General features: G+C 43.7%; 1 protein-coding gene across 5 annotated transcripts in view; it reads left to right on the top strand.

The window, feature by feature from the left end:
• The window catches only part of Gpat3 (glycerol-3-phosphate acyltransferase 3), a 53,791-nt gene extending 40,654 nt beyond the window's left edge, over nucleotides 1-13,137 (top strand). For 4 of the 5 annotated variants that reach the window (XM_008770020.4, XM_039091833.2, XM_008770021.4 and 1 more), the window contains 6 exons: nucleotides 3,714-3,829; nucleotides 5,231-5,286; nucleotides 5,821-5,906; nucleotides 6,552-6,680; nucleotides 6,919-6,998; nucleotides 11,652-13,137. In XM_008770020.4, the coding sequence (XP_008768242.1) occupies nucleotides 3,714-3,829; nucleotides 5,231-5,286; nucleotides 5,821-5,906; nucleotides 6,552-6,680; nucleotides 6,919-6,998; nucleotides 11,652-11,820 (636 nt within the window). In that variant the 3' untranslated portion in view covers nucleotides 11,821-13,137. The remainder of the gene's footprint in view (nucleotides 1-3,713; nucleotides 3,830-5,230; nucleotides 5,287-5,820; nucleotides 5,907-6,551; nucleotides 6,681-6,918; nucleotides 6,999-11,651) is intronic. The other variant, NM_001025670.1, reaches the window with a different exon arrangement.
• The last annotated feature ends 369 nt before the right edge of the window (nucleotides 13,138-13,506 follow it).

The raw sequence follows: 13,506 nt of genomic DNA, 5'->3' as shown, positions 1-13,506 counted from the left end.
GCAAAGGAAGCTCTGACGCTGACCAGAGCTCCCTTTCCTGCTCGCTGGTTAAGTGCATCCTGAGTGATGCATGGAGCAGGATGGCTGGATGTGGAGTCTCCTAGTCTCGAAGGAGTGGGTTGTGGGTTGTGGGGTTGGGCTGTGAGGACGGTATGCTCACTGGTCAGTTTTCCAAGTTGACAGGGTGGTGTGGGATGCTCTTCTGGGAGAGCCTTTGTAGGCTTTTAGGTGTGCGCGGTGAGTGAGTGGGACTGCCAGAGTGTGTACTACTGGCTTTCGCTATCCATGCATTGTATTTAGTTAGGGTTTCCATTGCTGTGACCAGACACCGTGACCAAGGCAACTCTCATAAGGACAACATTTAATTGGGGCTGGCTTACAGGTTCAGAGATTCAGTCCATTATCATCAAGGCAGGAAAATGGCAGCATCCAGGTGGGCATGGTGCAGAAGGAGCTGAGGGTTCTACATCTTCATCTGAGGGCTGCTAGGAGAAGACTAGCTCGCAGGCAGCTAGGATGAGGGTCTTAAAGCCCAAGCAAGCGCACAGCAACATACTTTTTCCAACAAGGCCTCAACTCCTAATAGTGCCACTCCCCGGGTCAAGCATATTCAAACGGTTTTAACATCCCCACTAACTGCTACATGTTTGATATGTCTATAATTATAAGTCCCATGGCTTCAGATGGCCTAGTGCTTGCCCAGCACACGTGAAGCCCTGGGATCTATCCCCAGTACTCTCAGAAACAAAACAAAACAAAACAAAACAAAACCAAACCAAACCAAACCACACCATCTAAAACAAACATGCAAGCTGGGCATGGTGGCATATTCCTATAATCCTAGCACTCAGGAGAGAGAGGCAGGAGGATAGCTGTAAGTTTGAAGCCTAGACTACATAGCAAGTTCCAGGCCAGTCAGAGCTACACAGTACCCATTCCCCATCAAAGTAAATAAGTAGGTGGAATAAAGTCTTCAGAACACATAACTTTCAGGCAAGTACATTTTAACACATCACTGATTTGTATAATCCAGTTGTTTTGAACCCAAGAGCTTTTTTTTTTTTTTCATCTTCAGGAAAAGAGATGGGAATTGGTTGTTTGTCCTTTTATAAGATAGGAATCAATCTCTAGTTATATGCCTTGAAAAACAAAAACTGTAAAACAATATACAATGTGTCTTAAAACCACAATTATGTACATAGTTTCAGTATTTAGGTAGCCCTAGTGCAGGCCAGGACACATTGTATCAATCTCTGACACATGTGGACATGCACTTCCCATCCACTGCAGTTAAATCAGGCCTGGGATTTCAATGCAGAAGGGAAAGCAGACACCTAGGCAACCAATCTGTCTCATGCTGAGTACTGCAGATGAGGTAATTGGTAAGGACCAGAATTTATTGGCCCACTTCAGGCTGAAGAGTCTAATGTCAAGACCTCTAGTGAGGATCTGACTGTCTTGTCTTTACACATCAGAAGGACTGGAATTGCAAGAGGAGGATCTGTTCCCAAGAGCTCCCCCCCCCCGTAAAGATATCTATTAATATTTTACGTGTGAATGTCTTGACTGTATGTATGTCTGTGCGTCATGTGCTTGCAACTCCCTAGGAGGCCAGAAAAAAATAGTGAGAATTCTGGATTTTGGGTTTCTTTAAAAACCACAGAAATATTATAAGAATAATGCTTTCATTTTAATCCCAGACGAGGGGATCAGCTTTGCAGCAGCTGACTATGATTTGCCTCATGCTCTAGCAGAGGTGTAGTTTTGGCAGCTGCAGATAGTTTCTGCGATTGTGTGACATTTGCGATTCTGTGAATGATCAGAAGGTGCAAGGGTCTTGAGAGGCGGGGTGGGTGACTTGATTGCAGTTTGCTGGTAATCTTGCTCAAAGGAGAAACAAGAGGAAAGATTCATAGATATCTCTCTCTCTCTCTCTCTCTCTCTCTCTCTCTCTCTCCCCCTCCCCCTCTCTCCATCCCTCCCCCGCCCCATCCTTCTTTCTCTACTGCCTAGTGATAGGGGGTGAAATGGGGTGGGGTGGGGTGGAGAGGGGTAAAGGGTAGGAAAAAGTAGTAAAAATAGCAACAGAAGGCATCGGATTTTCTATGACTGGATAGCAGTGTCCTGTCCCTTAGGTCCTCTGCAAGAGCAGTGAGTACTCTTAACTGCTGAGCCATCTCTCTAGCTTCAGCAAGATCCCTTTACAGTGGCTTTAATTTGCTCATTTGAGCAGAGGTGTTGTCATCCAGACCCTTCACATTAGGTCCTTTCTCTAACACTGTTGTACTGGGAACTGAATTTCTGGGGACATGTTCACACCATAATGACTGGTTACTTATGATTTGGTTACTGAGACCACACCCCATCTTTCTGTTCTCTGGCCAACACAATTGATTATAATACACTTGAAACTGACGACCTCAAATTGTTGGTCTCTTCCTTTGTAGGTTCCCAAGGCTGTACTCTTTCTAGAAGAAGTATTTCTTCTTGAAAGGCTAAAAAGTGCAAACGCATTACTCTTCCTCTAGCTTAAAAGACACACACTCAACTGTTCCTTTGTCTTTGTCGGTTAACATTGTGTTCTGGAAGTCAGTAGTCCTTATCTGTCCTAGGTAGGGGTCAGATTTGTCCTCTGGTCAGCTGCACAACATTATGTTGTAGATATGCAGGTGTATACATGCATGCGTAGATACACATACATGTGCACACATGTGCACATACATACTTGTGTGTGCACATGCATACACACGCATATATCCACCAATACTATCATCAACACTATCGTTTATCCATTTGTTTTTATCCATTTAGACACTTAGGCAGTTTTCAATATTTTGCAATAATAAACAATGTCACAGCTCATAATTTTTTGAGAATGTACTTTCTTTTTTTTTTTTTTTTTTCTTTTTTTTCGGAGCTGGGGACCGAACCCAGGGCCTTGCGCTCGCTAGGCAAGCGCTCTAACCACTGAGCTAAATCCCCAACTCCAGTGAGAATGTACTTTCATTTTATTGATGTTGTATTTTCAGGGAGAGTTCCAAGAAGAGAAATGATTGAAGTGAAGGATAATTGAATATGTAATCTTTTCTAAAGATTAATTTCTTTATTTTATGTATATGAGTACACTTGAGACACACCAGAAGAGGGCATTGGATCCCATTACAGACAGTCACGAGCCACTGTATGGTTGCTGGGAATTGAACTCAGGACCTCTGGAAGAGCAGTCAGTGCTCTTAACCACTGAGCCATCTCTCCAACCTTGAATATGTAATGTCGAGGGCTGTTAAATGTCTTCTTCATTTCTTTCCCCAAGCAAGGCGTGAGCATGCCTGTCCTAAAGTCTTGAATCAGGTGCGCTGTCAAGTGCTAAATCCTTGTCATTTGGGTGCATTTAAAGTCATAGTTCAATGTAGCTCTAACTTTCACTCCCACAATCCTGATGAAGTTGAGGGAGCTCTGCTCTTCAGAGTTCCAGGACAGCCAGTGGAGCGAGCGAGTTGAGCTCGAGCTGCAGAAGAGCACATCTTGACTCTTGCCTAGCTTTGCAGATCCTTTGATTAGTTTTAGGACTTATCCACCAGCAGAAGGCAGCCAGCCTGTGCCTTGAGAGGAAACTAGGAGTGTATTGTCCCCTTCCCTTACCCTGGAAAGATCCCTAGCTTTCTCTGGTCGCCAGGCCTTTAATGTTTTTCTGTTTCTCTTTATCCTTCTAGGTTGGACAGGTTCATGGTGGACTGATGGGGATCATTCAGAGAGCCATGGTTAAGGCTTGTCCACATGTCTGGTTTGAGCGCTCAGAAATAAAGGACCGGCATCTGGTGACTAAGAGGTAAACAGTGGGTTTCGTTGGAAAAACAGAAAAGCGGGTTGGTTTGGGTCTTTTTGCCAAAGGGATGGTGGGGGTTATTAAAATGGGAACAAAATCATGCAAAGCTGTTTGCAGCTGGATTTGTTTGCTGTTATTGAGAGGAGTGATATGAGAATCCTGTCGCCTGTGGGGTGTAAGGCTACAGAAAACCAGACTGGAACGCTCAACTGTTCTGTGTTGCTAAGAGCTAAGTAGGGTATGACCACCAAACTTTCAAAGTTTAAAATTCCCACCTTGAGGGTTAAATAATTTATAATTTACTGGCTGAGTAAATCTTCGTTGGTTTTTTTTTTTCTTCTGCTGGATGGTCACTGTCACTTGACTCCATTCACCAGAGTGATGACCACTGCTGGAACTTTCTGTTGTCATCACAAAACATAAGGACATCAACTTACCAGGGAGAAGTCTTATGATGGCTCGTGGTTTTGGTGCAGTTAGTGTGTGGTCCCTTGGCTCCTCTGCTCAGTCAGGCTTAAGACTACACAATAAATAAACTAAAAGTTTGTGGCAGAGGCAACCCATTTATTTGTTCCATGGGGACAGAGCAAAGGAGAGAGTGGAGAGACCAGGGTCTCAGGTCTTCCATGGAGGGCTGGTACCCAGTCTTTCTTCTAGCCCCTCAGGAATGCCACAGGTGACAGATGAGCTGTGAACTCATGGCTGCATCCAGACTACAGAGATCTTTAGGGAAAGGAAGGGATGGAGTCTCTGGGCTCTGCAGAGATGGACCGCCAAGAACAGAGCTGTGGAAAAGCTGTCCCTGATGAGGTTCTGCTCACTCTTTAGACATGCAGGGTTGCCACACATCCTTCATGAAAACCCTTTCTCTTCTTGTGTAGCCCAGGCTAGCCTGGGCTTGTGGTATCCTCCTATCTCATCCTCCTGGGAGCTGGGATTACCATACCTGGCTTATGGTGTTCTGTTTCATAGGGGAGTTCACCCTGATTCATTTCAGGACTTTCTTACTTAATGGCCATAACACAAACAAATCAGTATGCTCAGAATCCTTTTTTTTTTTCCCATACAAGGAACTCTCAGCACATGGCTGTCCAGAGAGTAGATAGAAGACTTGGGTTTGGTACTGATGTCTCAGTATTTGGAAAGTTGAAACAGGAAGGTCAGGAGTTGGAGCTCATTCTTATCTCCATGGCAAGTTCAAGGCCAGCCTGAGCTAATGAGACCCTGTTACAAACAAAGCAGGGTGATGTCATCACTTCACTCAGAGAAAACGGGAATGTGATGACTTCCGTTTTCTTTTGATCTCTATCTTTTTATCTCATACTTTTCTTCTTATGGATGCAAAGAACTGTATTTCACTGCTTCTCAAGGTACAGTCATTTATTCTTTATTTTTTTCTTACAGGTTAAAAGAACACATCGCTGATAAGAAAAAGTTACCCATTCTAATCTTCCCTGAAGGTAAGGGGCTGCTAAGAAGCTACAACAGGCAGCAGCAAGCCGTCTGAAGAACATTCTAGAACGGTCTCCCCTATCTCATGGGGGGGGGTGTCTTTTCATTTCCTGCTTTCTCGATGAGTCACAGAACCTATTGACAGCACCAGCTATGACTTTTTAGGTGTTATCTGTGAAATGTATTGACATCACTAACTACTGTGATGGAGTTGTTGCTGAGCTTTTAATGGCAAAATGAGAGTTTGCAGTTAAAATTGCTCACTTTTCTTTAAGCAAGGGTTGACTTGCAAAGTGGCAGTAAAGTATTACAGCTTTGCTGATGTTTTAAATTATAGGAAAGTAATTCCTGGGGCAGTAGGTGGGGGAGCTTGTCTGAATTCAAGTTCTGGGATCCACAAAGTGGACGAAGACGATGGTTCTTTTACATTGTCCTCTGACCTCCAAATACACAAACACACATAGGAGATGTAGCAATCTTTAAAGCAATTCCCTTTAAAATTTGTTTTTAGAAAGTGACTCACTTCCTTACCACCCTGCCAGGTACCTGCATCAACAATACTTCAGTCATGATGTTCAAAAAGGGAAGCTTTGAAATTGGAGGAACCATATATCCAGTGGCAATAAAGGTAAAACGAAAGGTTTTATTTTTAAGGGTGGGAGGGAGTATTTGAGTGTTAACTTTATTTGGTATTGTTACAAACTTGCAAGAATGAAGAACACTTGTGTATCTAGCTTCTTTGGCTCTGTGTACAGTACATTTTGTGCTCAATCTCTCTAGACAGATAATTGACAGTTGACAGACAGATGCTAGATATAGGCATAGATAGGTCACAGATGATATGTAGACACATAGATGGTAGGTAGAGACTTAGATACAGAGATAGCTAGACAGATGCATAGATACAGAAAGATAGAGAGGGTAGGTAGCTGGACAGACAGGTGGCATGACTCGGAGGAGGAGGTTGAATTAGTGCTAATCTGATTGATCTCTTTCTTTGACTTTTTAGTTAAGTGTGGAGTCACATGTTTCTGAGTCATGTAAACAGCTCTCCAAGTGGCACTCTGGGCTCTATTTAGCAAAGCTGTTGGCACTAACACAAGGCATTGTTAGGATTGGCTTACTTAGTTCTTGTGAAAAATTCTATCAAGTGAAGTAAATGCCCTTGGGGTCTGCAAGGCCCATTTGTCTCAGCTCCTGAAAAACACTGATTTGGAAGAGAGAGCAATGTGGGATTCATGACTGGAATGTCTCATCTTTCCTTTTTCCTCAGTATAACCCTCAGTTCGGCGATGCCTTCTGGAACAGTAGTAAATACAACCTGGTGAGCTATTTGCTTCGGATAATGACAAGCTGGGCCATTGTCTGCGATGTGTGGTACATGCCTCCCATGACCAGAGAGGTACTGCTTAGATAATTCTCAGTCTTTGATTTATCCAATCAGATGAAAGCACGAAAGCCCTTGCCTGAAACCTGGGGCACCTCCTTTCCTCCCATCAGGCCTTTCTTCTTTCTTAGCGAATGGGGCTGCTTCTTAGTATTGTATTTAGTATTGTAAAAATGGATAAAAATGATGACGAAACACTTTAAGGTGTTTAGAAGCTTCATACCCAAGATGTGTAACTTTTTCATTTAACCAGGAAGGAGAAGATGCGGTTCAGTTTGCCAACAGGGTTAAATCCGCTATTGCTGTGCAAGGAGGACTGACTGAACTTCCCTGGTAAGAGACCTCTCAGAAGCACTGGTGTTCTGTGGTAAAAAATTACATATTTAATGTAATCATACTGGTTAGCTCTAAAATAAGGGAGAAGCTTTTCTCTCCCACTTAAGTATGGAAGTCCAGGCTGGCTTAAGCTTAGTGCTTATTCCTATACCAAACTCAATATGCGCTCCTACTTTATGGCCCAAGATGGCGGTTCCGTCTTCACCCAGCGTGCATAGATGGCTGGCTTCGGGGGACTGGAAAAAGGACACACCCATCTCCACAGACACATATCCTGGAAATTGTACAAGCCACTCAAACCTATATCTGTTTTCTGCTTCAAGTCATGGGGTGGTGGTGAGCTGCAAAGGAAACTGGGTACTGTAGTGTAGCATTTGCTCTGGATGACTGTGTGGTAAAATGCAGAAGAGAGGAGAGAGGGGGCTTGGGTGAAGAAGGAAGAGAGGGGGCTTGGGTTTAGGTTTGGGGCGGGCTGTGTTTCACTCTCACTGTATCAGAAACATAAAATGGAAGAGGGGAAGGAAGTAAGATTGATGGGTAACTATAGCTTTCACATTTTAAAAATTTTAGTCTGAGGAAGATTAATGTAGGTGTCTTGTATTAGTCAGCGTGGGCTGGCTGACAATGCCATAGACTAGCATCCTCACAAACTTTAGTCTGAGGTTGAAGGCTAGAGCTTTGAGGTTAGGATGCTGCATGGCCAGTGCTCAGTGAGGCTTCTCCCTGTGTGTCAGACCTGCTTTCCTCAGTGACTCACATGACCTTTTCTTTGTTCAAGTGCGGAGAGAGCAAACTCCCCAGTATCTCTTGTTTTAAGGACACTATCCTCACCACAAGAGCAAGACCCCTTTGACCTCTTCAACACTAAAGTCCTCATTGTCAAATATTGTCCCACTGGGAGTTTGACTTCCTCTTATGAATTAGTGAGGATAGAAATGTTGGGAGCGAACCAGTGAGCAGCGAGGTTCACTATACCCCCTTGTTGGAGGAGGTCAGTTCTTACATGGATATCATACAAGCTCAGCAAGTTCAACGAAGTCTCTGTGAGCCTGCAAGCTCTTTGGGTGTCTCAAAACACTTTCTATGGTGAGGTATGGTGATGTCTTCTGATTTGATTTCTGTATCATTATCAACCAAGAACATCTTCTGCTTGGGGGCTCAAGCATCTTCAAAGATGAGCTGGCTAGAATTTTCTATTCTTTTATCCAACAGTAGGGCATATCACTAAATATATACTTTGCCCATTCACCTGTCTTTTTTTTTTTTTTTAAAGATTTATTTATTTTATGTACAGCATTCTGCCTGCATATGTGACTGCAGGCCAGAAGAGGGCATCAGATCTCATTACAGATGGTTGTGAGCCACCATGTGGTTGCTGGGAATTGAACTCTGGACCTGTGGAAGAGCAGTCAGTGCTCCTAACCACTGAGCCATCTCTCCAGTCTCCATTCACCTGTCTTTTTTTTTTTTGGTTCTTTTTTTTCGGAGCTGGGGACCGAACCCAGGGCCTTGCGCTTCCTAGGTAAGCGCTCTACCACTGAGCTAAATCCCCAGCCCCTCCATTCACCTGTCTTAAAGCCAGTTAATTTATACCACCCCAGCCCTTTTCTGGCAAACAATGTGCTTTTTTTCTGTCAAGTCACTAACTTTTAGAGCAAAAAGGCCATTTTTAGAAGTCATTATGCTAATTAGCTCAACTTTGGAAATTGATGGGAGACGAAAGTAGCTGAGAGTTTGTAGGTTAGATGCCAGATGACTCCCTGAAACTATGAATTCTTGACTGATTTGCTCTGAGCTGCAGGCTATTCTACAATCTATTCTGCAAGTGTTAAACTGTAACACTGTAACATCCCAATACTCCCAAGTTAAACTGTAACACTAACATCCCAACACTCCATGTCATACTGTAACACTGTAACATCAAAATACTCCAGGCTTCCCAGAAGCTAAAGGTGTTTTAGGGATTCTTCCCGGCCATGCATGGGCAAAGCTGCCTTCCTCTTTCCTCTTTTTAAAACCTCCTTTTCCAATGCTTCCTCTTACCTGACAGCTAGCCATGTTGTTGCTCTGCAGCTCTTATGAAAAGCACGTGACTGCCTCTGTGGGTTCAGATGCAGGGACAGAAGTGCAAATTTGGAGAGAGACAGTGGAGAAACCTCAGGTTAGACTCACTGTCAGATTCACTCAGCATCTCTGTTAACAATGATCTTTACCTCTAACCCTAGTATTGAGAAACAGGGGGAGGAGAATTCCTATGAGCTTCAGACCTACCCAGGGTACATAGTCCATTTTAGGCTAGCCTGGGCTACAGAGCAAGAGCTTGTCTCACGAAAACAAAATAAATGTTTTAAATTTTTCTGTCTCTTTTTACTGGATCATATGCCATTTTAGAAATAAGATTACTTTGAACTGCCTGGCCTGTTTTTCTGAAGGACAGAGCCGTCCTTCCTTTCTGGTCTATCTGTCATTCAGCTGCTGAGTATGAGTGAACACATCTAGACTGATTACTTTGCAGATGAATGAGAATGGCTGTGACGTTTTGGGGGGAGGAGGTATTATTATTATTACCATATATATATAATATATATATATATATATATATATATATATATATATATATATATATATATATATATTGGAGACAGTGTTTCTCCGTGTAGCTCTGAACTTGATCTGTAGATCAGGCTGGCCTCAAATTCAGATCTGCCTGCTTCTGCATCCCGAGAGCTGGGACTAAAGATGTACACCACCACACTTGGCTCGTTGCTGTCTGATCTTGTTAAGTTGGTTCGTAGGTAGCCACACCTTTGGAGAATAACTAAGATTTACTGTAACTAAAGTGGGGCATTTGATAGAACCTTTAACCCTTAGAGGTAAGAGACAGTAGCTGGGCTGTTTCACTGGGTGGCTAGGAAGAAGAAATGTCCAAAACTGATTCTGGGAGCCTTAACAACAGGCGCTGTTAACGGTAGCAGTTTGGTTTGGGCCTTTATTTCTCACTGGTCAAAATTCTTGTAAGTGCTAAGAATTGTTAGAGGCAACTTATTTGGAGAAAAAAAAGGCTTATGCACAATTTTGAGGACCCAGCCACAGCCGATAATTTTATTTCCTGGAAGCTTCCCATAACTGATCCCTGTCAACATCTGTGGACTGTGGTCCATTTTCAAGTTGCAAGCTGTGCTTTAGGCTTGACCACGAAAGAGCCTGAACATTGCACTGACTGCGGGTGGTGTCAGAGTGAAGGTCGAGTTCTGTCCCCGTGGCATTCAGTTCACTGTGTAACCCATGATCTTTCCGCACTGTCAGAACTTAACTAACTGGACTAAAGTTCAACAGTCACAACAGAAAGAAAGCAAGTTCTCAGTGTGCCTCCCCCGCCTCCCCAGGAATTAAAATCTAGCACAGTGGTTTTCAACCTTCCCACTGCTGTGACCCTTTAATACAGTTCCTCATGTTGTGGTGACCCACAGCTACAAAATTATTTTCATTGCTATTTCACAACTGTAATTTTGCTACTGTTATGAGTCATCATGTAAGTATGTTTAGAGACGGAGGGGTGTCAAAGGGGTCATGACTCACAGGTTGAGAACCAGCAATCTAGATTAGTGGGGAGGAGCAACCCCTGATAGCCTAGCCTCCTCCCAGCTCTTCTGGTTCACCTCCTTTTGTCCAAAGAAGGAAAGGCACATGGGGGTGAGGATGAGGGGGGCGCTCTGGTAACCCAGACAGCTGTGCAGTTCTCAGCCCTGGAGAGAACTCAAAGACTCAGAGCTCCAAGTGGAGGAAGGAAAAGAGGTTTCCACCGCACTGACTTCCGCTACAGCCCCAAGAGGAGGAAAGCCGGTTGGTTATACCGAACCAGCTTCTGGTCAAATGCAGCTACCATTTTGTTGTTCATTTTAGTTTAAGTCTCTTTTGGCAAGTAAAAGTATAAATATGTTTTAAATAAAAAGAAAGTTCTTAACCACAGGGTTAGACTTGAATAACGGCTGAGTCGCTGATTTTTTTTTTTCTTTTTTCTTTTTTTCGGAGCTGGGGACCGAACCCAGGGCTTTGCGGTTGCTAGGCAAACGCTCTACCACTGAGCCAAATCCCCAACCCCTGAGTCGCTGATTTTTAACTAGCTGTGTTTATACTCATGCATGGATACACTTCCATCATTTCTTGTACGGGTACTCACAGTTTTCACGGGGTTTTTCAGCAAGCCAACCATAAGTCAATGAAACACCAATGTTTGGTTTTCCTGAGGGGAAAAGTCTATGGGACATGCTGGCTTTAATAATCTTGTTTCTGTTTAGATATTGAATATAGCAGCTCTAAGTTCTGAGAGAAAACAGAATGGAAGCTAGGGGGATAGCTCATCCTTAGAGCACTTGCTTAGCAAGCCCAAGGACCCGGGTTCGATTCCCGGAACCTGAAAAATTCTTCCTTCTTAGGTGAGGAATGGCATGCAAGTGTGTGTTGCTGTCCATCTTACCGAAGCATCAGAGAGAGTGTGTGTTCTTTGCTTGAAGGGACATACCTGTGGTCATTTGTAGAGCAGAGACCAGAGGCTGCTCTGTCTGCTTGTATTAAGTGTCCTGATACCACGTGGCCCTGTTTCTTCACTGGCTGAGAGTATCCTTCCTATGTGTACCTTTCTGTCCACAGGGACGGGGGCCTGAAGAGAGCAAAGGTGAAGGACACCTTTAAGGAAGAACAACAGAAGACTTACAGCAAAATGATCGTGGGCAACGGATCTCCCAGCCTGGCCCTGGACTCAAGCACTGTGGACAATCATGGCTCCCCAGAGCCGGCCTTCAGAAGTGAAAGCTTATAATGTTGTTGTGTTGTGTTGTTTTGTGTTTTGCTTGTTTGTTCATTGTTAGTTTTTTTCTACTTGATGATTGTTTCTGTCTTCATGCCAGAGGCTGAACCTACAGGGGTCCTTTTTGACATTTTTGTTATCGTGTTGGCTCAATGAATTGTAAGGCCGATTCTTGAGCAGAAACGGAGCAGAAACGGACTTTTGTAAAATGACAGTGTTGTTGGTGATTGAATGAAATCTTTGTATGCAGAAAAAGCGCTTCTAGAGTATGTTTGGAATTTGTTAATAATTGATAATTCTCAATGACAGCTCCAGACTCTGCAATTTGATTTCCCTTTCTTTAATCTTTTTTATTTTTATTATTATTATTATTTTTTAAAGACAGGGTCTTATTTATGTAGCCCAGGTTGGCCTCAAACTCACAATGTAGCCAAGACTGGCCAAGAGCGGACAAACCTGGCTCCACTTCCCAAGTGCTGGGATCATAGGAATGTGCCACCACACCTCGGTGTTGACCTCAATCCCATAGTAAGCGGTGAGATTAACGTACCACAGAGCATTCCCATTGCGATCGCATTCTGCCATGAGGTGGGAAGAAAAATGGGCGATTATTTTTAGGGAAAGGACAAATTTGTGGTCACCTGATCTGAAAGGACTGGAGATATTATTTTCCCTCAGGTGTTGGAGGACTGGTGGCTGATTGGTCAGACTCTTTCATGAACCGTGTAGGAGCAGTGCTGATTGGTCAGGTTCATTTAAGAACCGCGGGAAGTGGTGCTGATTGGTCAGATTCATTTAAGAACCGCGGGAAGTGGTGCTGATTGGTCAGATTCATTTAAGAACCGCGAGGAGCGGCGTTTGTTCCCACAACACATTTCATCCAGACGCAATGGAAAAAGCACTGTTAGCTTTCCTTGTTTGTGTGCTAAAGATTTCTTTTGCCTTATGATTGTTACTTTTGCTTGTTTTGTTTGTCTTTGTAACAAAATGACTTTTTCCAAGGGAAGGAACCTTTAAGAAAAAGAACGGCACTCTCTGCACGATGCGAGAGTGAGCTATGTGGAGCTTGCCTCCTGCCGCCCTACCCGCAACCTCACTGTAAGCCGTTTAGCCCCAAACTCCCCAGCCTTGGCAGCAGAAAACTAAATGGTAATAACTACCTTTTGGAAACTGAGCCTTAACATTTTTAAAGGGGAAACGAGCGTTCTCCAAGTCCAATAGCATGAGCTATATTTGATAGCGATCTATTACTGCTGTGAGCTCTTGAGGATGCTAGCTCGAGAGTAACCCTGTGTGAAAGTGACTATGAATAAATTTTATATTTTTAAACGAGTGTTGCGTTCTTCTTCCTATGCTTCTCCCCCTTCTTCCTGTAACCAACAAGGGCTTTTGTTTTAGTGGATGGTGTTTCATATTGACTGACTTGAGCTCAAGTCATTAGAGAGGAGGGAGCCTCACTTGAGAAAATGCCTGTATAAGATTGAACTGTAGGCAAGCCTGTGGGGCATTCTCTTAATTAGTAGTTGGTTAGGGACAGCCTAGTCCACTATGGGTGGTGCCACCTCTGGCCTGGTGATCCTGATTTCTATAACAAAGCAGGCTGAGCAAGCTGTGGGGAGCAAACAAGTAAGAAGCATCCCTCCATGGCCTCCACATCAGGCCCTGCCTCCATCCAGGTTTGTACCCTCCCTGCTTTTG

Source organism: Rattus norvegicus, chromosome 14 (genome assembly GCF_036323735.1).
Source record: "Rattus norvegicus strain BN/NHsdMcwi chromosome 14, GRCr8, whole genome shotgun sequence".
Lineage (NCBI taxonomy): Eukaryota > Metazoa > Chordata > Mammalia > Rodentia > Muridae > Rattus > Rattus norvegicus.
This window is presented reverse-complemented; position numbering and strand designations above follow the sequence as displayed.